At 43.4% G+C, this 26,966-nt stretch overlaps 1 protein-coding gene across 5 annotated transcripts in view; it reads left to right on the forward strand.

Moving 5' to 3' along the window:
• Positions 1 to 664: 664 nt before the first annotated feature.
• The window catches only part of LOC122245833 (latrophilin Cirl), a 397,558-nt gene continuing 371,256 nt past the window's right edge, over positions 665 to 26,966 (forward strand). For 4 of the 5 annotated variants that reach the window (XM_086530926.1, XM_086530928.1, XM_086530929.1 and 1 more), the window contains exon 1: positions 665 to 1,108. In XM_086530926.1, coding sequence (XP_086387052.1) covers positions 1,104 to 1,108 — 5 coding nt within the window. In that variant the 5' untranslated portion in view covers positions 665 to 1,103. The remainder of the gene's footprint in view (positions 1,109 to 26,966) is intronic. The other variant, XM_043003873.2, reaches the window with a different exon arrangement.

Consider the following 26,966-nt stretch of genomic DNA (forward strand, 5'->3'; position numbering starts at 1 on the left):
TGCTGCGGATGCCAGGTGTTGCTAGCTCATTTACATTCCAGATTTAAAAAGCGTTCTAAGGAAAGGTATTTTCATGAATGTGTAGGTCATATGTGTGTTTTAACTGCAATGTTGAATGTTTATGATGAATTTGTGGGTTGCATGTGCCGGTAGGAGTTGAGTTGGGAGATGATTTGAAAAAGGTGGTGGCTCGGCCCGGTGGACAGACCCTTACCAAGGTTAAGGTTATGTTTGAAGTCAATTTTACTTACACGATCATTTATATAGAATCCTCTTGGATCACTTTTCAAAACGAATTTGCGAAATTTCAAATTTGTATAAGATCTGATGGGCATTTCCACACTGCGCAAGTCACAGAGGATACATGAAGATAAATTTCATACCGTACAAGTCACCGTAGCTACCCCCCTCCTCCCCCATCCCCCTGTACAGCCGCGGGCGGAGTAAAGATGGAGACGTTCCAAAAACTCCTCTATCGCAAAACTATTTCTATTTTTCCCTCCGTGCCAGAACTTCGCAAGCGAGATAGGTAGTCGCCAATTGTCCTTCTGACTGCTGAAGAGGGGATGTAAAATGAAGGAATAGGCCGAGGGAGCGAGAGAATGGAATAAAAAGGGGGGAACGAAATATTGGAGTTTGGCAAGTCTGACAAAAACTGAGGTTAGGGTCCCGGCGAGGTCAGTCAGGCCCGAGCCAGCCCCGGGTGAACATCTCCGGGTGTACGTACGCCCGGATCTCGAACCTATTTTTATCTCTATTTTTACACCGATTTCGTCAGCAGTGGAAAACTAGCGTGTGTTTTAATGCGGGAATGTTGTTTAGAGAGTTTTAGTGAGTTTGGAGAGTAAATTCGTCTCGGCAATTTGGAAATATAGCCGGAGGAAGCGAGAGAAAAAAAGTTTTCAGAGAAGTGTTGTTCGGTGCATCTTGGCCATACTCGATTTTATTGTTTTAAAAATATTATAGATAAATTACTACCAAGTGAATTTGTGAGTGTGTTTGTGTTTTTGATTTTGGTTGTGCCCATATTTGTAACAAGACAAAAAAAGTGCATTTCATAGGATTTACTCGTGGATATTTTATCGTTATGGCGTGTGTCAACAATGAGGTAAGTTTACTCGTATTGTTCCTCTCTTTTGTCAAACAAATGCAACAGCCATTTTCTTGCATTGTAATAAGTATCTATCGAATGTAGTATGCGAGTGATTGTTGATTTAGTAAAGGGGTATTGCAATATTGCAAGACGAATGCTAGCACGTGGAGACGCTTTGCAAGTTTTGCGTAAATCGTTAATTAACCCTCTGTTGGAGTCTCGGATGCATTAATTATATATAAGTGTGGGCTTAATTAATTACCTTTATCATTTACAAATTGTTTTTATTAATAATACATGTATACCTCTCATTTCGCGGTTTAAATCAGATATGTCGGTTATTTTCACCTGCTACTTATCGAGTTTATATATAGACGAAAGTTGTTTTTATTTTGTAAAGAACTTCGAGTCAAGTTTAGGTGCGGATTGTGGTTTTCTGTGTGTCGGAATAAAGGTGGATTTGTGATATTACGAGCGAAACTTCGGCTTCTGAGATCAAGTTTCCCTCCGCGCAGCATGTGTGTGGCGCGGCTTTGTGTGTGTGCGTCCTTCTCTCTCTCTCTCTCTCTTGCCTCTCTCACCGCTCTCTCTCACCGCTCTCTCTTTCTCTCTCTTTCTCTCTCTTTCTCTTTTTTTTTTCTCTCTCTCTCTCTCTCTCTCTCTCTCTCTCTCTCTCTCTCTCTCTCTCTCTCTCTCTCTCTCTCTCTCTCTCTCTTTCTCTCTCTCTCCCCCCTCTCCTCTCTCTCTCTCTCTCTCTCTCTCTCTCTCTCTCTCTCTCTCTCTCTCTCTCTCTCTCTCTCTCTCTCTCTCTCTCTCTCTCTCTCTCTCTCTCTCTCTCTCTCTCTCTCTCTCTCTCTCTCTCTCTCTCTCTTGCTCGCTCTCTCTCTCTCTCTCTCTCTCTCTCTCTCTCTCTCTCTCTCTCTCTCTCTCTCTCTCTCTCTCTCTCTCTCTCTCTCTCTCTCTCTCTCTCTCCTCTCCTCTCCCTCTCTCTCTCTCTCTCCACCGCTCTCTCTCCCTCTCCTTCTCATAACATCCTCCTCCTCCAAACATACCCCTGCCATACACATACATATATGTATATACATATATATATATACATATATTTATACATATATATATACACATATATATGCATATACATACATATATACATACATACATACATATATATATATACATATATATGTGTATGTGTGTGTATACATATACATACATATATATATATATATATATATATATATATATATATATATATATACATACATATATATATATATATATATATATATATATATATATATATATATATATGTATTATAAATATATATACGTAACACATACATACATATATATTATATATATGTGTGTGTGTATACATATAGATATAATGTACATATATATATATATATATATATATATATATATATATATATATATATATTATATATATATATATATATATATATATATAATATATTATATATATATATACTGTATATACATAAATATATATATATATACATATACATATACGTATATATATAAATATATATATACATATACATATACGTATATATATATATATATATATATATATATATATATATATATATATATATATATATATATACACACATACATATATACACATATACATATACATATACATATATACACATATCTACACACACACCTAATATACATACATATACTTAAATATGTATATATATATATATGTATATGTATATGTATATATATATTTATATATTATATGTGTGTGTATATGTATATGTATGTATAAATATACCCAAATATACATATAGACATATATACATACATATGTGTATGTATATGTATATGTATATGTATGTATTCTTATTTGTGTATGTATATATGCGTGTATATAAATGTATATGTATATATATATGTATATATATATATATATATATATATATATATATATATATATGTATATATATATAGATATATGTACATATATATATATATATATATATGTATATGTATATATATATATATATATGTATATATATATATATGTACATATATATATATATATTTATTTATTTATGTATTTATGTATGTATATGTTATGATATATGTATGTGTGTATACATGCAGACACCGACATCTACTAATATCAAGAAATCCAGAGCCGTAGTCACCCTGGGCATTGCAAGAGAGCGACGCCAACACAGGGAAGGAGGTGTTATTGACAGCGTTAAAGCGCCAAACGAGACGTCAATTTCGAACGCTAACCATCGGCGCCAACGTTGTTTATGGCGGGAGAAAATGACACTCGGGGCTAATAATTCATACCGTGACTTGTAAAAGGTCTTTCTCTTGACTTCTGGCTTAATGCATGTTGATTAAGGAAAGCTTTGAATACCCTGTGCATTAGGATCGTGAATTGGTGTCGGATTGGGGATTGGTATCGATTCGGTTGGTTTCGGGGCAAGGGTTGATTCATGATTCGAATCGCTTTTGGGAAAACCGGTTGATGAGTGGTAAGAGTGTATTTATAATTATGAGGTGAGGTGTTCTGGCGATGTGGATATGCTATGCAGATATGTTTCAAAGGATAGTTTTTTTTTATTATTAAAGGGGAGAAGGGTGTAATTTAATTGGTTGATCGTGTTTGAATGTTTGTACGAGTGTGCTTGTCGGATATTTGTGGCAAAGATGAAAATAGAATTCTTTGAAAAAAAAGGTCACAGGCGAATGAAAAGCCACGCTCGAAAATTTATTAACTAGGTACGGTCTATGAGAACGATAAAATAATGTTGAAATACATCGTTTATTCTGTGCGTGTGTGCTGCGCCCCGACAAAAATAGAGAGAGACAAAACCGCTGCATTTGATTAAGTTTTGTTGATAATATACACCAGCTCTTTTGTGCGTCCGTTTCTTTATCCATGAACGTGTGTCTGTGTCTTTCTCTGTGAGCGTGTGCCTTTATCTTCAATTGTCTGCGTGTGTTTGTGTGGGTAAATATGTAAAAAGCCTTTCCAGTCGACTATGGCATAACGAAGCCGCGAAACGTGATACAACGTTGTTCTGCGGGACCGACGCTTTGTACCCGCTCGGCCGCCGCTGGATCTGAAATATCATCTTTTTTGAGAGAGAGAGGGAGCAGGATTGGTTGGTAATACTTGAATCTAGTTGGTGTGATAAAAAAAAAGAAATGTTATTTGTAAGATGTAATTGTGGTGGATACCTGTTGTTGTTTTTTTTCTTTCGTCTCTCTCTCTCTCTCTCTCTCTCTCTCTCTCTCTCTCTCTCTCTCTCTCTCTCTCTCTCTCTCTCTCTCTCTCTCTCTCTCTCTTTCTCTCTCTCTCTCTCTCTCTCTCTCTCTCTCTCTCTCTCTCTCTCTCTCTCTCTCTCTCTCTCTCTCTCTCTCTCTCTCTCTCTCTCTCTCTCTCTCTCTCTCTCTCTCTCTCTCATTCATTTTGACTCCTATAGAAAGGCAAAATAGATGTTTGTTTTTACACTCTTCCGACGTGTTTGCGGAATTATGTCGGATACTTGTGTTACGTAAACCCATTAAAATGCTCAACACAAAGGAACGTACGAACTGTTTTTATTAATTAAAAAAAATATTCTTCCCTTCTTCCTTCTCTTCCTCCCCTTCCTCCTCTCCCTCCCTTCCTCCCCTCCCTCCCTTCTCCGTTTCCTCCCTCCCTCACTATCTCCCTCCTTCATTTCCCTCCCTCCTTCCCCTTCTTACCCCCTTCCTTCCCTCCATCCATAGTGAGGAATGCACGTTTTTTTTCTCTCATCGAATGTTAAGTTATCTTGTAGTATAGAAACATTCATGAGCACTACTGGATCCAAGTGTTTCTTTTATGCAGATGTCTTTATTAAAGTATTTCTCGTGTGTGTGTGTGTGCGTGTGCGTGTGCGTGTGTGTGTGTGTGTGTGTGTGTGTGTGTGTGTGTGTGTGTGTGTGTGTGTGTGTGTGTGTGTGTGTGTGTGTGTGTGTGTGTGTGTGTGTGTGTGTGTGTAACCCCCGCTCTTACAAACATAGTAGTCAGTCCCCCTGGTGGTTGAGTAGGTAGAGAGGGGTGTAGGCCTATCATAGAACTTGTACAACGGGGACTCACTGTTATTTTTTAAACCTTTTTTTTTCATCATCTGCTGGTGACGGGAGTCTAAGGGCCTGCTGTAAACCTACCTGCTGCCCCTTTCCCCCCTACCTGTATCTTACACATACCTCTCCTCTCCCCCCTCCCCAACTCCCCTCGTAAGCCCACCAACCACGCCGACAATTAAACGCTTTTTCCGTATGTAAATTACCTATAGTATTCAAATGCCGGAGAAGCTTAGGTCTGGAGCATTAGAATACACGGGGATGTCTCTATCTCCGCCCCATCGGGACGAGGCGCGACTGGGAATGTGTGGGGGTGCGGGGTGAATACTCACTGATTCATTCACTCACTGAATTAATACTGCGCTTAGGATAATTTATCTCTCTGTCTCATAAACACATGTGTTTGTTTGTGTATGTATGTATATATATATATATATACATATGTATATAATAAAATATTTATGTGTATGTATATATATATATATATATATATATATATATAATGTATGTATCTATATGCCAAACATATACTATATATATCTTACACATATGAATACATGGTGTGTATGTGTTAGCGCGCTCCCAGTCATAAACATCTACTTTCACTATAAACATGTTTATAGCCTATGATAGTTATGTAAGTTGATTCCAGGATTCCCCCGCCTTTTCAAGAACCCCTTTTATTTGAATTATTTTCCCACGGTTCCTGGGTTTAGAAAGGTCTGTCAGTTCAACAAACTGAATTTAATAACCAAAAACAGATACGCTTTCCCAGTCCCACATCTTAACATCTCACATTGATGTAGGGAAGGCATATTAAATCAGTGGCATTTATTTTTTGTATTGATGTTCAAATTATATCTTTAATGACCGTATCATGTGTGATAGGCCTATATTATACGCTTGTTTCTCTTGAAATTTTTAAAAATTAATTCGCTTAGCTTAACTGATGTATACAATCACACATAATTATGTACACATGCATATAGGTTACTTACAACTTGTGTAGGTTACATATTATTCTGAATATACGTACGAATAGTAGCTAGTAGACATTTAAGATAATGATAAAGGTAAGCACATAAAATCAAATTGTAAAAACGACCTGAATATCGAATACCAATTCCAAATTTCAAAAACCAATCCCTTAGCGGAACCTTCCCTCCAGACGGACTGAAATAGCTGGGTAGGATCGTTGATTTGCGATGTTGATGTATTGCAGTATTTATGCGAAAAATTGCAAGGGCCTGCGGGTGCATTGCAAAGGCGAACAAAAGAAAAAAAATTGGCTTTTGATTTCCGAATGTCACGACCTCATTTCATCGCACTTGCATTACAGAAGGCAAAAATGGAGGAGGAGGAGGAGGATAACAAAAGCATTTACTATATTGTTCCGTTGGGTGATTGAGGTCAAGGGTGGAAAGCTCCTTTTCAGGGCTAGATGGTAGGTAATATAATGATTATTAAATGTAATATGATGATGATGATTATAAGTATCCAAGATGGTGATCAACTATTGTTTGTTGATGAGATGGTTACTAAGAATGTTGATTATTGAAATGATACAGAAAAACGGAAGCGAAATGTAGCTTCAGAGTAGAACTTGAGGATTTATCTTCCTTTGCTTTAGGGAAAGGCGATGTGAAAAGATAACAGTGTAAGGAAATGTTTCGGTACAAAGGGGTTGGACAACAAAATAGATTTAAAGATATCCTTCTCTTTCTTCTGATTTCTTCTTCATCTTTGCTCGCATTTATCTTCTTTTCTTAAGGGTGGCGTTTAATTTGTAGTCTCGCGGCGCAGCTGTCTCGCCAGATGTAGCAATTATGTTTACCAATTCGATCATTTCCGGGCCGTTCATGCTGGTCGTTCGTCGCGCTTCTCCGGGAAGCCTTATTTGCTTGCGACGTTTTTTTAATTCCAATTAATTTGCTCGTGTACAGGTTTGTGGAATGATATGTAATGTTTTTTAATATAGTGTAGGTCTGTGTATATTTATGTAGGCCTATGTGATATATCTTATATTTACTTATTTTTCCCCGATTCGGGGACATTTACGCTATATCGGGGTACCTGGCATGGGACAGCGGCGGCGCGGCGGCAGATTCACGTCTCACCGTTTGACCTAGCTTTGCGCCCGAGGCTACGAATCGTGACCTGACTCCTCCTTCCACTCCCTCCTCCTCCTCTTCAAACCACCCAAGTTCAAGGTGACCTGACCTTGGCCGTGACCTCTCCTCCTCCGTACTCTCACCGGCTGATGCAAGGTCTTTTGTTCGAAATAATTAGGCTAGATTGTCGTTGTCCGGTTGGGAGTGTAACCGCCGGGATTTCGAGGCGCCGAGAGGGCCGAGGGTTTGTCATTTTATTTCATTATGTAAAGGGGAGAGGGACAGTTATATAACAAGTAGGAGTAAATAGCGTATATATAAGCTAATGTATTTTTAAATATAGTATTAACAAATGTTAAGATAGATATAGGCCTATATACCAGTGAATCAAAGACGTATAGAGAGCATAGAGCATATATATAGTCCTCTTAAGGCAATATTACCCTATTAAGAACCTCCCGATAAGTACCAAATGAAGGCATAACACGTCATGTAAAGACCAATGACATCTTGCACATGACTGTCGCTAACACCTCAGACAGGGCGGCGCGGCGGTCGACTGGGAAGATCTCGGAAGCTTTGTGAAAGAAAGCGTTCTTTTTTAATCAATGCGTAGGTTATTTGTGCGTTTGTGAGTGAAATGTTGAATGTTTTGACTTGCGGGTTGCGGGTTGCATTTGCTGAATTGACCGATGGTTATTGTTTTAGTTTAATCTGGGGTTTGTATCTCTTGTTCCTTAAGCGTCAGGTCGGAAAGGGGGATTATCTTGAGCCGTAAAGGGAGGGAGGGAGGGGGGAGGATGGGAGGAAAATTATTCTTTCGATTCATTTTCTGTTTGTTTGCGAATGTTGAATTTTATAAAATTTTGTTTGCGAGTTGTGGTGAAGGGTTCGGGTATGTATGTCGCTTGTTTTTGAATAAAGTTGGAAAGGCACTGATGGTGATGATGAGAATTTACTTCATCATGTCATTGTGTGAGTGTTAGATAGTGAAAATGTTATTAGTTTTGTTTATTAGTTTTGTTTAAGTGGGAGTGGGTTTGGGTTAATCGCCGATGTTAGGACTTAAATATAATAGCGATTTGCATTTACGATAATTATGGTGATGATAATGATAACCATGATGCTGTAATGTTAAAAATAACGATGATAGTAAGAGTGATGATACTACTGTAGTATAGAATAATTTGCTATGTTACTTAATAGTTTGTTAAAGATTTTATTCAAGGCATTCGAGCGAGTGCAGTAAGAAAGTATTCGTTGCAGCGCGCAATATATACATATATCCCAAAACCCTTTATGGAAAAAAAATATGTACAAATGGATGGAACGAACCAGTGAACCAAAATCTAGTTCGCACTCCCGAAATTCTCTCTATTATCTCCTTTATTTGTCTCTATCCTATGCCCATTTGGAATTGTATTTTTATTTTATTTTTTTTTGTCAAATTTCATAATTGTTCTGTTTCGGCGGATCGGGAATTTGGCCCGATTACCGGCGTTGTGTTCGTTACGGAGCGAGACGGTTTTAGGGTCGTTATCCCGGGGGAAATTTGTTTGTTTCTCGGTTTGTTTGCGGGATTTTGCTCTCGGTTTGGGTACTGATTATGTGTTTGTCTATTTATTTATTTATTTATTTATTTATTTATTTGGTTGAGTGGAAAGTACCGCCAGTGTGCGATTGTGAATGAGACTGTGGTGATGAGGATTTTAATGAAAATGATTGTTGCAGTAATAGTAGTGTTAATGGTGATATTATAGCTATAACAGTAATGACAGAATTAAAATGATAATGATAATAACTTTGGTAATAATGAAGACAACATCAATTAGGACAAAGATTACTTTCGCTCGCTCGCAGAGTGGATGTAATTTTCAACAAACAGATATTTTGTAAAAAAAATAAATCCTTTGTTAAAGATACCGAAGAAAAAGGACAAAGAAAAAAAGAATAAGGATTATTTGGACCGCTCCGCCGAGGCAGTGATATCGTCAGATGATTGAAAGTTGCAAAAGATGGCTTCTCAAGTTGCACACGCCTGAAAGCCTTCATCTTTTTTCCCCTCTCTCTCTCTCTCAAGTCATCTATTGATCCTTGAGAGAGAGAGAGAGAGAGAGAGAGAGAGAGAGAGAGAGAGAGAGAGAGAGAGAGAGAGAGAGAGAGAGAGAGAGAGAGAGAGAGAGATCCAGGCTGTAATTAAGTCTTCAAAGGCATAAATGTGACGGAGATTTTGCCTCCGCGCCGTTTAATAGTGTGACTTCGAAGTGTTTTAAAATAAGTTCGGTCGGGCGTGGGGCGTAGGGCGTGGGGGTGGGGGTGGGGGTGTAATTAGTCTTCTGATTTTCCTGTTTCGTATTTCTTCCCTTTTTTTTTTTTTTTTTTTTTTTTAGTTCTTTTTTAGTTCTTTTTATTATGCAGATTAGGGTAGGCCTAATTATGTCTGGATGTGTAGTCTTGCTGATTTTGTTGTTGTTCTTTAGTAATTTAGTTTGTTTTTTTCCCTGTCCACTTTTTTTTTTCTTTTCTTCTCCATCTTTCTCTCCCTCACTCGCACCTCTTCCTCCCTCTCCTTCTCCTTCTTTCGTTTTGTCCTTCCTTTTCTCCTTTTCCTTGTTCTTACCTTTCTTCTTTTTTAATTTTTTTGTTTCTCCTCCTGTTTATCCTTCTTCTTCTTCCTTTCATTTTTTGTTTCTCCATCTTACCAGCGATGGTCTTTACCCTGTAACCCAGCGGCGCCGATGCCCTCGCGCGGAACGGCTCACTTCGACGATCGCCAGCCGGGGAGAGGGAGACAGATACATACAGACACACACATACACATACAGACACATACAGACACATACAGACGCATGCAGACACATACAGACACATACAGACACACACAGACACACACAGACACACGCATGCGCGCGCGCATAAATTCCTTCTAATCCCCCTTTTTCCCTTTCTCTTTGTTTACCTTTAGTGTGACTGGGACTTGATACGATCCATGTAACACGAGTCTATCCAAAGCCTTAATAGATGTCGCTCGTGTGGCGACTTCGCGGCTTCTGTACGGATTGTGTGGTGATGCTGTGGTCTCGATTCCGAGTTTGGTGGTGAGGTTGGTGGTGAGGTTGTGGTTCGTCGGTTGAGTTTGGAAGGGGAGTCGCGGTTGTCATTTTGGACTGGAGAGGAACCGTATTGCATTTTTGAAGGGATTAATGTGTCTATAGTTTTACGTTATGATCGAGTCATTTGGTTGCGGGTTTGATTAGGAAAGGCGACAGGGATATCGTGTGACGTGATTGGAAATGTATATTTGAAGCGAGAGGAAGAAAATGTAGGCCTACACACGCGCGCGCGCGCGAACACACACACACACACACACACACACACACACACACACACACACACACACACACACACACACACACACACACACACACACACATATACATATACATATACATATACATACACATGAATATGCATATGCATATACATATACATATACATATATATATCATACACATACACATACAAATACAAATACACATACAAATACACACACACACACACACACACACACACACACACACACACACACACACACACACACACACACACACACACACACATATATTTTAACAAACATAAACACAAACACACTGTATTCTGTCATTTTACTCTTAATAATACATCTGTTACTGAATTCCCCTTTTGCCACATGTAAAGATGTATACATAACCACCCAACTTAACTCTCAGAAAACCCCCACCATAAATAGGCTTTTTTTTGTCGTGTTTGTGTGCGGGCATGTGTACCTATCTACCTTTCCTGTGTCTTAATTGGCCAAGCCCTCAGGTAGCTGCTTACCCAGATCGTTTCATGTCGGGAAAGTTTTGTCGTCTTCCTGTGGTCGGGGGAAAAGATTAGTCGCGCGATTAGGGGCCTCTGATCTAATCCTGAATCGCTTGTTAGGTCGAGACGGAGGTGGAGAGGCAAGGGCAGGAGGAGGAGGGGGAAGGGGAGGGGGGGAGGTGGAAGAGGAAGAAGAAGAGGAAATGGTTGTGGTGGAAGTTGAATAGGTGGAGGAAGGGAAAGGGGATGTATAATAGAGATAGAAGTACAGGGGGAAGAAAAAGGAAGAGAAGATAAACAAATATAATAAAATGAAGAGTGGCAAATGCGGATATAGAGTATGAGAAAAAGTAAAGGAAAAAGGAAAAGTAAGATAAATAAATAGACTCAAGTTTAAAAAATACGCAGAGTGAGAGAGTAGGCATAAGGAAAGACATCACCAATAACCAAAAAAATCTAAAAATAAAGAACCTAGACCAACCACGAACAAAAAATAAGTAAAAGAAAGGAAGAAAAAAAAAAACGTTTTTTCTGCTCTTTCAAGTGTGTGATAGCGTATTGGTTCCCGCTGATCCATTTCTTAATAGAGGCGCTCCTTGTTCTTAGGGAAGTATTGATGTCTTGTGTGGTGAAGGGGAGGAAGGGATGAAGGGGGAAGGGGGAAGGGGGTTGAGGAGGGTAGGGAGAGAGAGAGAGAGGAAGAGGGACAAGGTAGTGGAGGAGGTTAGGGAGGCAAAGAGTCAGGGGGGTGAGGGAGGGGAAGGGGTTGATGATGGAGGCAGGGGTTGAATAAGGGGTTAAGGAGGGAATGAAGGAGAGAGGGAGTAAGGAAGAGAAGGAAAGAGTGAGTAAATAAGAGAGAGAAGAAAGCACAGAGCAATGGGAAAGAAGAGGATAGAAAAGAGCAGAGAGAAAGAGAGAGAGAGGGGGAGGGGTCAAGAGGAGGGAAGGAGAGGGGAAGTGGGTTCATGAATGGACGTGTAACATTTTTTTTTCTCTCTCTCTCACTTGCCTCCATGTGCTCTGATGCGAGATGAATGCGGGAGTGGGTGCATGAAGGAGGGAGTGAATGGCAGGAATTGGGGTTGCGAAGAGAGAGAGAGAGAGAGAGAGAGAGAGAGAGAGAGAGAGAGAGAGAGAGAGAGAGAGAGAGAGAGAGAGAGAGAGAGAGAGAGAGAGAGAGAGAGGGAGAGAGGGAGAGAGGGAGAGAGAGAGAGAGATACATTATCTACAAATGATGACATTAGTTTTTATAACAGTAAATCTGGCTTATGAATAAATCAATGAATTTATGAGTATGCCTTTGTAAAATGGCTAAGGATTACACCGAACTTGCATTAAGTGATATGAATATGCAAGCGCCATCCGCTCAGTGAATTAATAATTAAAAGAAAATGAGTCCACCGATATCGGAAATGCAGAATGGAATAGGCTTAGCAAGATTGCATGCTTGTTGATTTTTTTGTGAACTATTTTAAAAGCGAGTGCACGGTAGGGCAGCCGACCCCGCCTTCACCCGTCACTCGTCACTCGTCACTCGTCACTCGTTCCGTCATCCAATCTCATCCGACTTTCTCTGGGCTACCGATTTCACAGATTTTGGGAGTGAGGAGATGGCGGGTGGTTGGTCACTTTCGGACCGTGGAATCAGCCCCTGAGATTTCCCTTGGCGATAGCGCGCCCCCTGAGCTTCGGCGCGAGGTGGTGTATAGCGAGAAAAAAGGGGGTGGGGAAGGGAGAGGTAGGGAGGGAAGGAGGGAAGGAAGGAGGGAGGGAGGTAGAGGGAAGGAAGGAGGGAGGGAGAGAGGTAGAGGGAAGGAAGGACGGAGGGAGGGAGGGAGAGAGGTAGAGGGAAGGAAGGAGGGAGGGAGGGAGGGAGGGAGGGAGAGAGGTAGAGGGAAGGAAGGACGGAGGGAGGGAGAGATGGAGAGAGAAGGAGGAAGGAGGGTAGGGACAGAGTTATTTAGGTAGGGAGGGAGGTAGGTAGGGAGGTAGGTAGGTTGGCTGGCAGGTACGCAGGCGGTAGATGGGTAGATCGGTAGCCGGCGTTGGTCTCCCTAGCGTGTGTCATTAGCGGTGTAATCGGCCGGTAGCCTGTCCTTATGATCCTTATGATTCGGGAAAGTGATTCGAGGAGGAGGGAGATTGAGTGGAGGGGAGGGGAGGGTAGCGGGTGGCTATGGGTGGCGGTGCGAGTCCTAGATTCTTTTTTTGTTCTCTCCTTCGGTGCCTCGTGGTTTTTGTTATGTGTCTTCCTATTTCTTTTTGTTACTCGTCATTATCATTATTATTTATCATCATCGTCCTTTTCTTCCTCTCGTCATCAACACCATCACCATTCCCACCACTCCTTCTCCTCCTCCTCCTCCTCTTCCTCCTCCTCCCTCCTCCTTCCTCCTCCTTCTCCCTCCTCCTCCTCCTCTTTTTCCTCCTCTTCCTCCTCCTTTTCCTCCTCCTCTTACTCCTCCTCCTCCTCCCTCCTCCTCCTACTCCTCCACAACCTTTAACTTCATTTTCTTCTTCCTTACTGGTACAATTAAAACCCCATTTACAGGAGCCCTTCCTAACGCTATACACAATAATTGAATCTTGAAAATTAGCCATTAACCATTCTTGACAGCCGGGATGTGACTGACAGCGTTCGCTTAAGCAAAAGCTGATTAGGAGTCATGTTCGATTAAACGAAGCAATTAATATTGAGAGGATCAGCTGATAGGCTTGTACAACACATTTTTAAATACTGACTCGGAACCCAAAAAAATGAATCCTGTTTAATCGTCTTTTTTAAAATTGTTTTCGCTTCTACCGTTATTATTGTTGTTGTTGTTATTACTTACTACTATTATTATTGTTGTTGTTATGATTATTGTATTATTTCTTTAATAACATCATTATTATTGTTAATATTATACCATTATTAATTTTCAATGTTATCATCATCATTACTATTATCGTTATCATTTCTGTTTATTTTTTTTCATGGTAGTGATAATGTTGATAATAATATTAATGATAATAATAATAATTATTATTATTATTATAACTATGATAATAATAGTTATCATTATCATCATTATTACTGTTGTTATCGTTTTCATTATTGTTATTTTCAATTAAAATATGTTTGTCCTTTAATCTGCACGGCAAGTTATGAGTCCTTTTCAATATAAGCCTATATATGAAAGCAAAACTTATTTATAAGTCGAGTGATTTATTCCTTCGCGAACGTGTTTTTTTTTCCTATTTTTAACGAGCGGCTTTTTCGGACTTCATTCCGAGTCGACCTAACACGACCTAAGACGTCCCGAAACGACGACATCCGGGTAATTAATGATGTTTATTGAACTGTACATAAGGTGGCTCACGTCGGCCGCCTTGGCGTGGGTTAAGGGCGTGGGCGTAGTAGGGGAATGGGGGTGGGTATGGAGTAGGGGATGGGGGAGCTAAGGGGGCGTTGCCCCATGTTTCTTTCCCTTAATTGTGCGGGGCTTTTCGGGGCATGTCTGACCTGGCGAGTGCAGGTCTTGCCCTTCGGGCTTTCCTACTCCTTTGTGCCCTTCTGCGACTGCCCCTTCGTATCTATTCCTGTCCACCGTGTCCCTGCTCGCCCGTGGCCAGCTTCCCATGTCGCTCCTCGGCCCTCCCGACCGTCTTCTTTACCCCTCCTCCTCTACCCCTTCCTTATCCCTCCACGCCCCTTCCCTCTCCCCCTCTCCTTCCTTACCCCTCCACGCCCCTTCCCTCTCCACCACTCTTCCTTACCCCTCCACGCCCCCTCCCCCTTCCTTGCCCCTCCACGCCCCTTCCCCCTTCGTTGCCCCCCACGCTCTCCTCCCTTCCTTGCCCCCCACGCCCTCCTCCCACTTCCTTACCCCTCCATGCCCGCGACCGCCCATCCCGCCTGTCGGCCCGGATGTGAGGGGTCAAGCGCGAAGAAACGGCGCGACAAAAAGCCTCGGCTCTGGAGGAGATGCTCGCCATCTTCGGGTAGGCTTTGCGAGGGTCTTGGAGGACTTGGGGAGGGGGGAACCGGAGGGGGTGTTCTTTTTCGTTTTTTTTTTTATTTCTCTATTTTTTTCGTTCGTTTTTCTTTTCTTTTTATTCGCATGTGTATGTATTTTTCTCTCTCTACTCTGTTCTCTTTCCTCTCTCCTCTCCATCTATTTTTCTGTCAATCTTTTTACATTTCCTAAATCGTTTGGTTTAAAGCTCCTTTCACCATGTTATTTTGGGGTGTGTGTTTCACCCTCCAGATCTGCCTTTGTTTGTTCTTTTTATTTTTTCTTGAATTTCCTCCTCGTCCCATGTGCTTATTTCACTTACTTTTCTTCTTCTTCTTAATCTGTTCATCTTCGTCTTCCCTCCTTTTCCTCATCTTTTCATATTTTCTCCATGCTCCTCATCTTGTTTTTCATCCTCTTCTATTCCTCCTCCTCCTCCTCCTTCTTCATCTTCCCCTCATCTTTCTCCTCCTTCACCTCTGCCTCTGACCGTGGATCGAGTCTTCTTCCCAGGGTATGTGGTGCAGGGGCATGAGAGGGTATGTGGGGGCATGTGGGAGTTCAGGGGGGGGGATGGGGAGATGGAGTGGGGTATGGGGTGGGATGGGTTGGGGGGATGTATAAAATTGTATTGGTGGCTGCAAGATATAATGAGTTTTATTCATTACTGCGCTACGGCCAACCGATGCCCGCAACGGCCGGATCGCCGCTTCCCATTTCTGCGCGAGGGCATGGGTGTACCTTGCCCCGCGCGCCGCCGGAAGGACCCATCCCGCGCGCCCGCTGGAGGAACGACTTTGAACCCTCCCGCGCCCGCCTCTAAGGGTGATCCGCGCGCGCTAATGCCCCGCACGGATGGGCCTAATGGCCTGCCGGACACGAGGTTGATCTTTATCGTGGTCCAGCCAGCGGTTGAGCGGACGCCGGAGGAATACAGAGTGAGTCGAGACGGGAGGCAGGCAGGCAGGCAGCCAGGCAAGGCAGGCAGGCAGCGAGAGAGGGGCTCGACCGGCCGACCGACGCGACGTAGCCCGGCGCAGGGTCTGCAGGGACTGTGCGGCTACCTACTTGAGCTCTCGACTTCCCTCCTCTCCTACCTTAACCGCCCAGCCGTCGCTCGCCCTCCTCGCCGTTGCCTGACGCCGCCTCATGACATTGCCTCTGAGATGGCGCGGCGGCCCTCTTCTGCCTCATGTGGTGGCCATGTGGTGGGTGGGGGCCATGTGGTGGGTAGGGGCTTGGCTAGGTGATGCGGTGGCCGGGCTCTGTGCGGAGGCTGGATTGGCTCGGCGCTGTGTGTGACCTTGTGAGCGAATGCAGCGCGGATTCGTCTGGGCCCTCTTGCCCGACTCTGACTTGCGACGCTCTCGCTCTCTCTCTCGCTCTCTCTCTCTCTCTTTCTCTCTCTCTCTCTCTCTCTCTCTCTCTCTCTCTCTCTCTCTCTCTCTCTCTCTCTCTCTTTCTCTCCTCCTCCTCTCTCTCTCTCTCTTCCTCTCTCTCTCTCTTTCTCTCCTCCTCCTCTCTCTCTCTCTCTTTCTCTCCTCCTCCTCTCTCTCTCTCTCTCTCTCTCTCTCTCTCTCTCTCTCTCTCTCTCTCTCTCTCTCTCTCTCTCTCTCTCTCTCTCTCTCTCTCTCTCTCTCTCCGTAAGATACGAATAATAATCACCATTTAATTGATATAGTAATACAAGTATCATTGGAAAAAGGATGAGAAAGAGAGAGAGAGAGAGAGAACAAGTGAGCTATGGCCGGCAAAGAAGATTGCATCCCACAGGTATTCAGAGATGCTGAGGTATACACGAGACATAAGTTATACATAATATATGACGAGACGTACATGGGTGGGGGGTGGGGGTATACCTGTCGTCTATCTGATGGATACTGACGTTAAACTGACGCTTCTCTAGAGAGATTCAGTCGCTGTAAATATACTGAGGGAAAGGCAGTCTGTCCATAATATAATGTGGTACCGATTTTTTCCCTTTGTATAGAGTTGCTAGGCCTAAGTTCAACAGAGAGATACATGCTTCGAGTCCCTTCGAGTGCTTCTTCACACACACACACACACACACACACACACACACACACACACACACACACACACACACACACACACACACACACACACACACACACACACACACACACACACACACACACACACACACACACACACACACACACACACACACACACACACACACACACACACACACACAAATGTACCTATATATATTGTTTTTATCTGCTAAATTTGAATTTTCGTTGGTAACAAGATCCGCATTCTTTTTCTGTGGATGATGATATTAGTTATTATTATTGTTATTATTAGTATTGTTATTGTTATTATTGATGTTATTGTTATTATTGTTATAATTATATATTATTATCAATGCTAATATCGTCATCATCATCATCACCGTCATGGAGAAAGAAGGAAAGAGGAAGGAGGGAGGGAATGATCAAAGAGAGAGAAAAAAAAAAGAAAGACAGGATTTTGATTTTAGTTTAGCTCCCTCGTTCTTTCGGGAAGGGGGCTAGAGGGGGGAAAGGGGGAGTAGGAAGTTTCATCTAGGGAGGGTTAAGGAAGGAGGAGGGGAGGGGGGGTGGTAGATTCCTGATGGCGATGGGGTTGGCGAATCGATTTGAAAGTGGGATGATGTATCGGGATACGGATCTTAATGCACATGATTTTGCAGATGCTGTGTCTGTCCCTCGGGAGCGCTGTTCCGCGCGAGGAAACAGCTGCGGCGAACCTGTTGGGGGAATGTTTTCTTTTTATTTATCATTTGTGTTGTTGGTTTTGTTTTCTTTGGTGGAGGAGGTTCTGTTCTGCTTGTTTCTCTTGATATTAGGATATTGATCATAATTATCATATTATGATATTGTCATATTATTATTATTATTATTATTATTATTATTATTCTCCTCCTTCTTCATCTTCATCATCACCATTCATCATCAACTTCATTATCTTTTTAAAAGCAGCAGAGCATCCAAGTAACCGGAATGGCCTAGCCACATCCTCCACCTTCTCCTCCTCCTCCTCCTCCTCCCCTTCCTCCCCCTCCCCTTCCTCCCCCTCCTCCTCCTCCTCCCCTCCTCCTCCCCCTCCTCCTCCTCCTCCTCCTCCTCCTCCTCCCCCCTCCTCCTCCTCCTCCTCCTCCCCCTCCTCCTCCCCTTCCCCCTCCCCCTCCCCCTCCTCCTCCCCCTCCTCCTCCCCCTCCTCCTCGAAATTATGTTCAATAGCATTATGTTAATTCAACCGAGAAGTGACTGTCAATCTTTTGTTTACGTTCAGTGGAGGTTAGGGAGATGCGCACAGCAGAGATCAAGCAGTAAGCAGGCAAGCAAGCAGTAAGCCATCTTGGGGGAGGGTGTTCTCTTCTTTTTTACGTCATTCTGGAGTTTAAGAATTTATTAACCTGACAACGCGGGCGGTTTCGGCATTAATCTGAAGAGAGTTTTATTTTTAGGAAACTGGTGGGGAACATTAGAAGGTTTTTAACCGCTTACAGTGGACTGTTTAGGGAGGCTTTTAAAGACTTCTGACTCTCCCCCGCCCACGCCCACGCCCACGCCTACGCCCACGCCCACGCCAGGACCGCCAGGACAAAGTAGCGGCGGCGGCGGCGACGACTTGTAGCGGTGACGACGAATAAAACCTGGCCGGTTGCGAGTTAGTGGTCCCGCCAGACAAAACGCTCGCTCGTGTCTTTATTTGGCTGTGAAGTCAAGCTAAATGGAAGTACCTGATGCTGCTGATACACACGCCCTCCCTCTCTCCCTCCCTCCCTCCCTCCCTCCCTCCCGTCCTATATTCCCTTGTTTTTTTTTTCTTTATCTCTCTGTCTCCTTCCTTCTCTTCTCTTTTCTCTTTTCTTCGTTCTTTCCTTCCTTTTCTCCTTCCTTGTATATCTCTCTTCCATCCACCCTCCCTTCTGATGCACCCAATCACGCCCACTTTTCTTTCTTCCATCCTGCCTTTGTTCTCTCTCTCTCTATCTTTCCCCTCCTATCCCTCGCTCCTTTCCTCTCTTTTAGACCATCCACCCACTCCCGCCCACCCGCCAGCCCGCCCGCTCACGCCCTTCTCAAGCGGGGGCTTAGAGCGAGAAACACACACCCGCACACACGTTTTACTGTAGACAATTTTCCTTCTTGGAGGCTCACAAACGCACGGCTTTTGTCGGAATGAAACTAATACTTTTTTTTTTTTTTTTTTTTGTAAAAAGAAAGAGGATGTTCGACCACTTTATTTAAAAAAAAAGTGTGGATGTGGGTGGGTGGGTGGGTGGATTTGGAGTGGAAGAAGAAGGAGAAGGAGAAGGAGAAGGAGAAGGAGAAGGAGAAGGAGAAGGAGAAGAAAGAGGAAAGGAAAAATAAAAGAGGGAGCTGAAAGGGTAGGAGTAAGAAAGGGGAGAAAGGAGGACGGGGTCGGGGACATGAAAGAGGAAGAGGAGGAAAAGGAGATGGAGAAGGAGTTGGAGAATAACAAGGAAGGGGAGAAAGAATAAGAATAAGTGGAGGACGATGGCGAAGTGGACAAGGAGGAGAGGTCGAATGAGAAAGAGTTGGCCGAGGACAAGAAGAAGGAAGAAGAGAAGAGGGGATGGGGGGAGGGGGAGGGGGAGGGGGAGGGGGAATCTTGTGAAGGAGATTGGGTCCATCTACGACCTGAAGTGTTAAGTAAACCAAGAGACTGCCACTATCATAGTGAGTGAATAAGTTTGTCGCTGTGTGTGAGAGAGTGATTATGTGAATAGGAAAGCGAAAGGGCGAATACGTGAGTGGGTGAGAGTGCGCGAGTGAGTGAACAAAGTAAGAGGAGCTCTAGCGAGTGCGTAAGAGCTAGTGAGTGATTGAGTAAGAGTGAGAGTATGCGAGTGACGGGGTAAGAGAAATGACAGTTCGGTATTGATGAGTGAGTGAGTGAGTGAGTGCACCGGAGTGAGTGAAAGTAGGTCTACGGGAGTGAGTAAGTGAGCAGGGGAGAGTCAGAATGCATGAGTGAGTCAAGCGAGAGATGAATAAACATAGCAACTCCCGAGCGAGTGTAGAAACCGGTAAACAGCAGAGCTCGCGCGTGACCGATCCCTTTGTTTGACTTGCCACTTCCAAGGATCATATCTCCTGTGTATTTCAATCGGCGACGCTTCTGCCTTGCTCCTCTTGCGAACCGCCCTCCCTCCCTCCCTACTTACCTCCCTTCCTACCTACCTCTCTTCCTTCCTACTTTCCTTCCTACTTTCCTTTCTTTCCTTCCTACCTTCCTTTCTTCCTACTTTCTTTCCTACCTATCTACCTCCCTCTCTCCCTCCCTACCCATACCTCCACTCCCACCCATCCACCCATTCCCACCCACCCACTTACCTACCTGAGCTCTGGCGTGCGGCGTATTTCCATATTTATGTATGAGCTTCTATATGCATCCTATCGGCCTAGTTCTCCACCGTGTGCTACCGACGCCGCCCTCATATTGAGATCGAGAGAGAAAGTCATTATATACATTTTCCATTCTGATATTGATTGATATTGCCGCTCTTGGAAGAGGCAAGAGGCAAGAGGCGGTGATGGATGCTTGGTGATGAATTCGGCTTTTATTTCAGGCGAGCTTTCCTTTGTGATTTTTTTCTTGATCCATGTCTCTCTCTCTCTCTCTCTCTCTCTCTCTCTCTCTCTCTCTCTCTCTCTCTCTCTCTCTCTCTCTCTCTCTCTCTCTCTCTCTCCTCTCTCTCTCTTTTTTTTTTTTTTTTTTTTTTTTGGGGGGGGGGGGGGGTGGCGGGGAGGAGTTGATATGGTTATAATTTTCTTCTCTTTTCAATGAGTTGGTAGTTGTGTTTTATTGAGTGTTTGGAATACGGAGCTCAAATAGAGAATGCAAGAGAAAGAAAGTGTTATAAATAAAGATAGTAAAAAGGTAGGTGTTAAATGTCGCATTCATATATATATATCTGAATTATTTTACTATATAAATTGTGAGCACGCGTTGGTGAAGATGAACTTGTAATATGATACACCTGCAATAACTCATTTATCACCTAGAAATCGGCCGAAATGGCAGTCACCGTTCTCTGCCGAACCTCCTGGAGCAATGCCCAGTTAATTGATAAAATACACATCGCAACGGTAGGGAATAACCAACACAAACACCTGCTTGAATTACACGGCCAGCTGAGGCACATGTTCTCAAATTACCTGCGCGACCACCTGTTTACCTACACGACCAGCTGTGACACGTGGTATCCGATTACCTATGGCATTCTTCCCTTCGCGCCCACCTCCGCTGCCCACCTGCAATGAGGGTGTCGGGTTTCTTCGCCAATTGCTGCCGTGCCGTAACTTATGGCCCGCGGATGCTGCGTAAAGTTGGTGGTATTGAAGTGCAATTGCGGTTGAATTTCAGCGGGGGAATTTTTTAAAAAGAAATTTGCGATATTTTAGAATGACATTGGTAGAATATCAGTGGACTAAGTCTAAGAATCACTTTATTGAAATTGGCGATATTTAAGTACGACTTTGTTGGAATATCAGTGAACCATTTCTAAGAATGACTTTATTGATTTTTTGCGATATTTAAGTACGACTTTGGTAGAATATCAGTGGACTAATTCTAAGAATCACTTTATTGAAATCTTGCGATATTTCAGTACGACTTTGGTAGAATATCAGCAACTAATTCAAAGAAACAGTTACTTGATTGAGAGCCAGTGTTAGTCTAGATGCGAGGCTTATCCAAAACAAACTCGGTACGACCCCCCTGTACTGTTCGTGGCTTACCTGTATCGACTGACCGACTTCTGGGATATCTGTTTTGGTCCAGTTTGTCGTAATGAAACCCCGAGTCTCTATGTGAAGCCTTTGAACCTCCAAATAGTTGATTGGAAAATGATTATATTAATCCATCACAGTACACATACATCATGTTAATACGTCACTGGATCGAAGTTACCGTATCAATCCTTCATAGAAGACGTATGTGATGTCTTCTTCAATCCAATGGTGAGTTGATGAATCTCCGTGCACGGGATTCGAACTCAACCCGACTTGGTTGGTGCGTGATAATTCTACATTTGGTATTTGGTATGTTTCTGTATTCATTCTTTGATATAAGATGTATATTTCTTCCAACATTCCTCGCTATGGACGTTCGTATCTTTCTACCTGCTTACTGATCTACCTTCCTGCTAACCTCTTCCTTCTGCCCCCCTCCCCCCCCCCTTCTTCTCATTTTTATTCTTCTTTTTATTCTGATTATTATTATTATTATTATTATTATTATTATTATTATTATTATTATTATTATTATTCGTCTTTACCTTCTTTTTCGTCCTTCTCTTCCTCCTCCTTTATTCCTCCTCCGCTTTTTCCTCCTCCTCCACCTCTTCCCCTCCTTCCCCCCTCCCTTTCCTCCTTCTCCCGCTGTCCTCCACATCAATGCATATCACAATATGAATGATCTTCACCACCACCACTTGTTGCATTATTGCATATCCACCACCGTAGTTCCCACCTGTTGCTAGGAAGCCTTTCTCCACCAAGGCTTGCAATCTTGCAGTCTTCATTGCGTCTGGAAGTGCATTTGAATGTCTCGTCTTCTCATCTCGCCTCCTCATCTCGTCTCATCTCATTTCCTCATCTCGCCTCATCTCATCTCCTCATCTCGCCTCATCTCATCTCATCTCGCCTCATCTCATCTCATCTCATCTCATCTCGCCTCATCTCATCTCATCTCCTCATCTCGCCTCTTCTCATCTCCTCATCTCGCCTCGTCTCATCTCGTCTCATCTCATCTCCTCATCTTGCCTCATCTCATCTCATCTCCTCATCTCGTCTCATCTCATCTCGTCTCATCTCATCTCCTCATCTCGCCTCATCTCGCCTCATCTCGTCTCGTCTTGGTCTGCTTCTGGTCTCGTCGGCGGCGCTGCGCTGACGTCGGCCTCCCGTGCTTCGGGTTGCAGGCGGTTGGCTGACTGTCGTCTTCTTGGACTAGTTATTTTAATGATCCTGCTTTTGGTGGTGTAATTCTCCCCTCCTCGTACACCCTCTCTCCCCGTCCCCTTCTCCCCCTTTACCTACCCTCCCTCCCACCTCTGCACATTTCCTTCCCCTTTTCCTCATCCTTCCCCACCCCTACCCTATCCCCCCTCTTATTATCCCTCCCCTATTTCCCTCTCCTCTCCCCCATCCTCTCCCCCCTCTTATTCTCCCTTCCCTCTCCTCCTCCCCCCTACCTTCTTCTTTTTCCCCCCTCCTCCCTCTTCCCCACTTACACCCCCATTCTCATCTAACTGGTAATTATGTACATTTTCGTTTTTATTACATTAATCGTAAACCCACCTTCTTTACTAATGAGTCTGCAAGAGCAACATTCGCATATTCATCCCTCTTTTATTTTTCTCTCTCTCTCTCTCTCTCTCTCTCTCTCTCTCTCTCTCTCTCTCTCTCTCTCTCTCTCTCTCTCTCTCTCTCTCTCTCTCTCTCTCTCTCTCTCTCTCTCTCTCTATCTCCTTTTTTTTATTTTTTATTTTTATTTTTGGCCACTTTACAATATCGTGTTTTCATGTTGCATCCTCGGGTTTATCATTTTATGGTTATTGTCATGGGTTTTCGATTTTCGGTCTTGCTTGCGTTTGTTTTCGTGCTGCGAGTTGGCGTACTTTTTTCCCTGTGTTTTTTTTTCGGTTTAGTTTCTATGTTTGTGTTTTATTTTTTTTGGGGGGGTTTCGCTTTCTGTTCCTTAACCTCATTTGTGTCATTAATGTTGCTGTTTATGTAGTTTATTGTTGTTGCTCTTGTTATGATGAGTATCATCAATATTATTTGTTATTATCATGAATATTGGTATCATTTTTATTTTATTATTATTATTATTATTATTATTATTATTATTATTATCGTTATCGTTATTATTATTATGAGCCTTATTATGACCTCTGTCATTTTAGGGGGGCGACTGATCTTTATTGTTATTGGTTTTCCATATTCTATTTCATTATTATTTTTCCCCTCTTGTCTCCATTCTTGATTTTTTCCTGTTCTTTCTCTTCTATGTGTATCATCTTTATTCTAGTTGGTTCTCTACCTATTTCCCTTGTTCTATTTTTTTTAAGGGGAGATTTTTCATCATTTAACATTTTCTGTTGGAGGGACGTAAAGAATGACTGCGGTAACTAAACTGTATTCGCGTGTTTAGTATGTTAATGATCGCCTGGCCAGCTCGTCTTTCTTTGTCTAACTACCCACCGACGCTACCACCATCCTTTATCCTCTCACCCCTCTTCCCCTCTTCTTTCTCTTCCACTCGTCTTTCTACTTATCTTTTCCTTGTGCTTCCTCTCTTTTTTCTCTTCTTTTGCTCACCTCACCTTTTTCTTTTCTTTTTTAATTTTATTTCTTTTCCTCTTTTCCCTTTTCCCCTTCTCCTTCCACTTCCATGTCTCCTTCCACTCTCTCTTCCACAACTTCCTCTCTCCCGTATCCCCCCTCCCCCACTACTTCCAGTGCTCCACCCCCATCGCTTGCACCCCCTCCCCCTCCTCACAGCTACTACCACCATCTCTCGACCACTGTTGAACCATCTGCCTATTCTTCCTTCCTCCTCCCACCACCTGCCTACACGACTCTCCCCTTTCTCCACAGTGCCACCTGACGACCACCTACGTATGATTCCCTCCCTACCTTCCTATACCCCTTCCACTCCCTCCATCCACCATTAACTCCTCCACTCCCTCCCTCCACCCTTACTCCCACCACTCCCTCCACTCCCTCCCTCCCTGCCTATACTCCACTTCAACTCCCTCCTTGTCTCCATATACTCCCCTTCCGCTCCCTCCCGCCAACCTTACCCCCTCAGCTCCACCTGTCGACCACCTGTCCGCTGCCTCCACACTCTATCGCCTTCGATTTATCCCGCGCTCATTATCCTCGCATTAGCTGCAGTGCGAGTGTCTGTCTGTCGGTTTAGTCATGTTAACACAAGCCTTTCGTTATTCTTTTTTTAGTTTTTTTGTTTTTTTGTTTTTAGGTGTTGCCAATTTTTAATTTTCTTCTTGGGTATTTGGCACTATCCTTCGCATGGTGGACCGGACTGGCGTGGTATTAGAACACCTCGCGTGAGAGGATGTGGTGACCTTATTTTGTCCATCCGTGTGACCGTCGTCGTTCAGTCCGACGGAATGTTGCATGTCTTGTCGTGTCGTTCTTGGCGGGCCCCCTGGAAAGTTACCCTTGGGGGATCACCGGGGTAATTACCGCTCAGTCCGTGTAGGGCATCACCGTGGGCATGCGTGCCAAACCCTCTGGGCGCATATGACCTGTAAGAATTCCAACCGATACACAGGGAAACGTTACAAGGCCCCAGTTACTAGTCAGTCGCGCGGCCAGAAGGACCACCCACTGCCCTCAGCAAGGTTCGTAGAGAAACAAAAAAAAAAAAAACACCTCAACACACCCCAGAAAGTGCAAACCTTCTGGGCGCACACCACACCAAAAAAACTCAAACCACAAAACGAAGAAAAAAAAAAACAACAAAACCCCTCCACCAAGGTCGCAAAAAAACCATAACCAAACCCCTACTTCAACAAAAGGGCGGTACCCAACCAAACCCCCACCGGTTCTCTATGGGAAAACCATCCTTCTCGAGCGGTCGGGGTTTGCGTCGCTCCTCCCTCGCCCCGAACAAATTTCCGAGCGGAGTTGAGTGTGTACTTTGCATGCGTTTGACGGATAGGCAGTGTAATAGTCGACTAATATTTTTGAGAGGGAGATCGGCCACGACGAGTCCTGTAAGTTTAGCGCCGAAGCCATGAAATGCGATCGCCAAAGGTGGAAATTGGGAGATGTCGTATTTTTGCGCGCCGGGAAATCAATAGACGGGGCGAGGATGGGGCATATTCTAGTTCGCTCGCTCGCCCCTTCGTGCTGCTTGACTGTTTTATTTGCGCTGATTTCTATCATTTGTTTTTGCTCCTCATATCGGAGAGCCTCGTTTGTGTTTATTTTATTTTCATCTCAGTATCTTGTTTGTTTTCTATACCTCCATTTTCTTATTCCCTTCTGTTTACCGCTACTCCTTCCTTCCTTCCTTCTCCGGTCACCGTCTTCTCTCTTTACTCCTGTCTCCCCTTCTCCCACCATCCCCATCCCTTCCCTGTGTCTTCCGCATTCTTCTCATATTTTCTCTGATTTTTCCCACCTCCTCGTGCTGCGTCCGTCCGCCCCCCCCTTCCTTACTCCATCTCCTCCTCCCTTCATCTCCTGCTCCTTTCCCTCTCTCTCCTCCTCCCTTCATCTCCTGCTCCTTTCCCTCTCTCTCCTCCTTCCCCTCTCCCTCATCCTTCCTTCCTCCCTCTCCCATTCCCCCTTTCCACCCTTTCTTCCCTCCCATCAATTATAGTAATTTTATTTTCGTTAAATGTCATTTTACACTCTGCCTTGTCAATGGCAAGTGCAAATATTTTATTGTATTGAAATGAGCGAAACGTTTGTTCAGGACGATTATCGGGTTGAGGCTCCCGAACTGTGGCAGGCATGACACGGGCGGCTGTGTCATTGATGGTGATTTCGGTGACAAGAACCTTTTTTTTCTTTCTTTTTTTCTTTTTAATAGAGTGGATTCGAATGTCTTACATAAGAAACGTTTGAGTCGCGATGGAAGACCAGTGGTTAGGATTCCAATTTCCAGGAGAGTTTTGTTTTAGGGTGGCAATAATGGCGGGTCATTTTTGGATCTTTCTTTGTTACGTTATATAAAAGGGAAATGCCGTGTCTAACCCTCGCCATTTTTATATCAATATCTAGGCATAAT

Source organism: Penaeus japonicus, unplaced genomic scaffold (assembly GCF_977035675.1).
Source record: "Penaeus japonicus unplaced genomic scaffold, GWHDUDI00000001_assembly GWHDUDI00000034, whole genome shotgun sequence".
Lineage (NCBI taxonomy): Eukaryota > Metazoa > Arthropoda > Malacostraca > Decapoda > Penaeidae > Penaeus > Penaeus japonicus.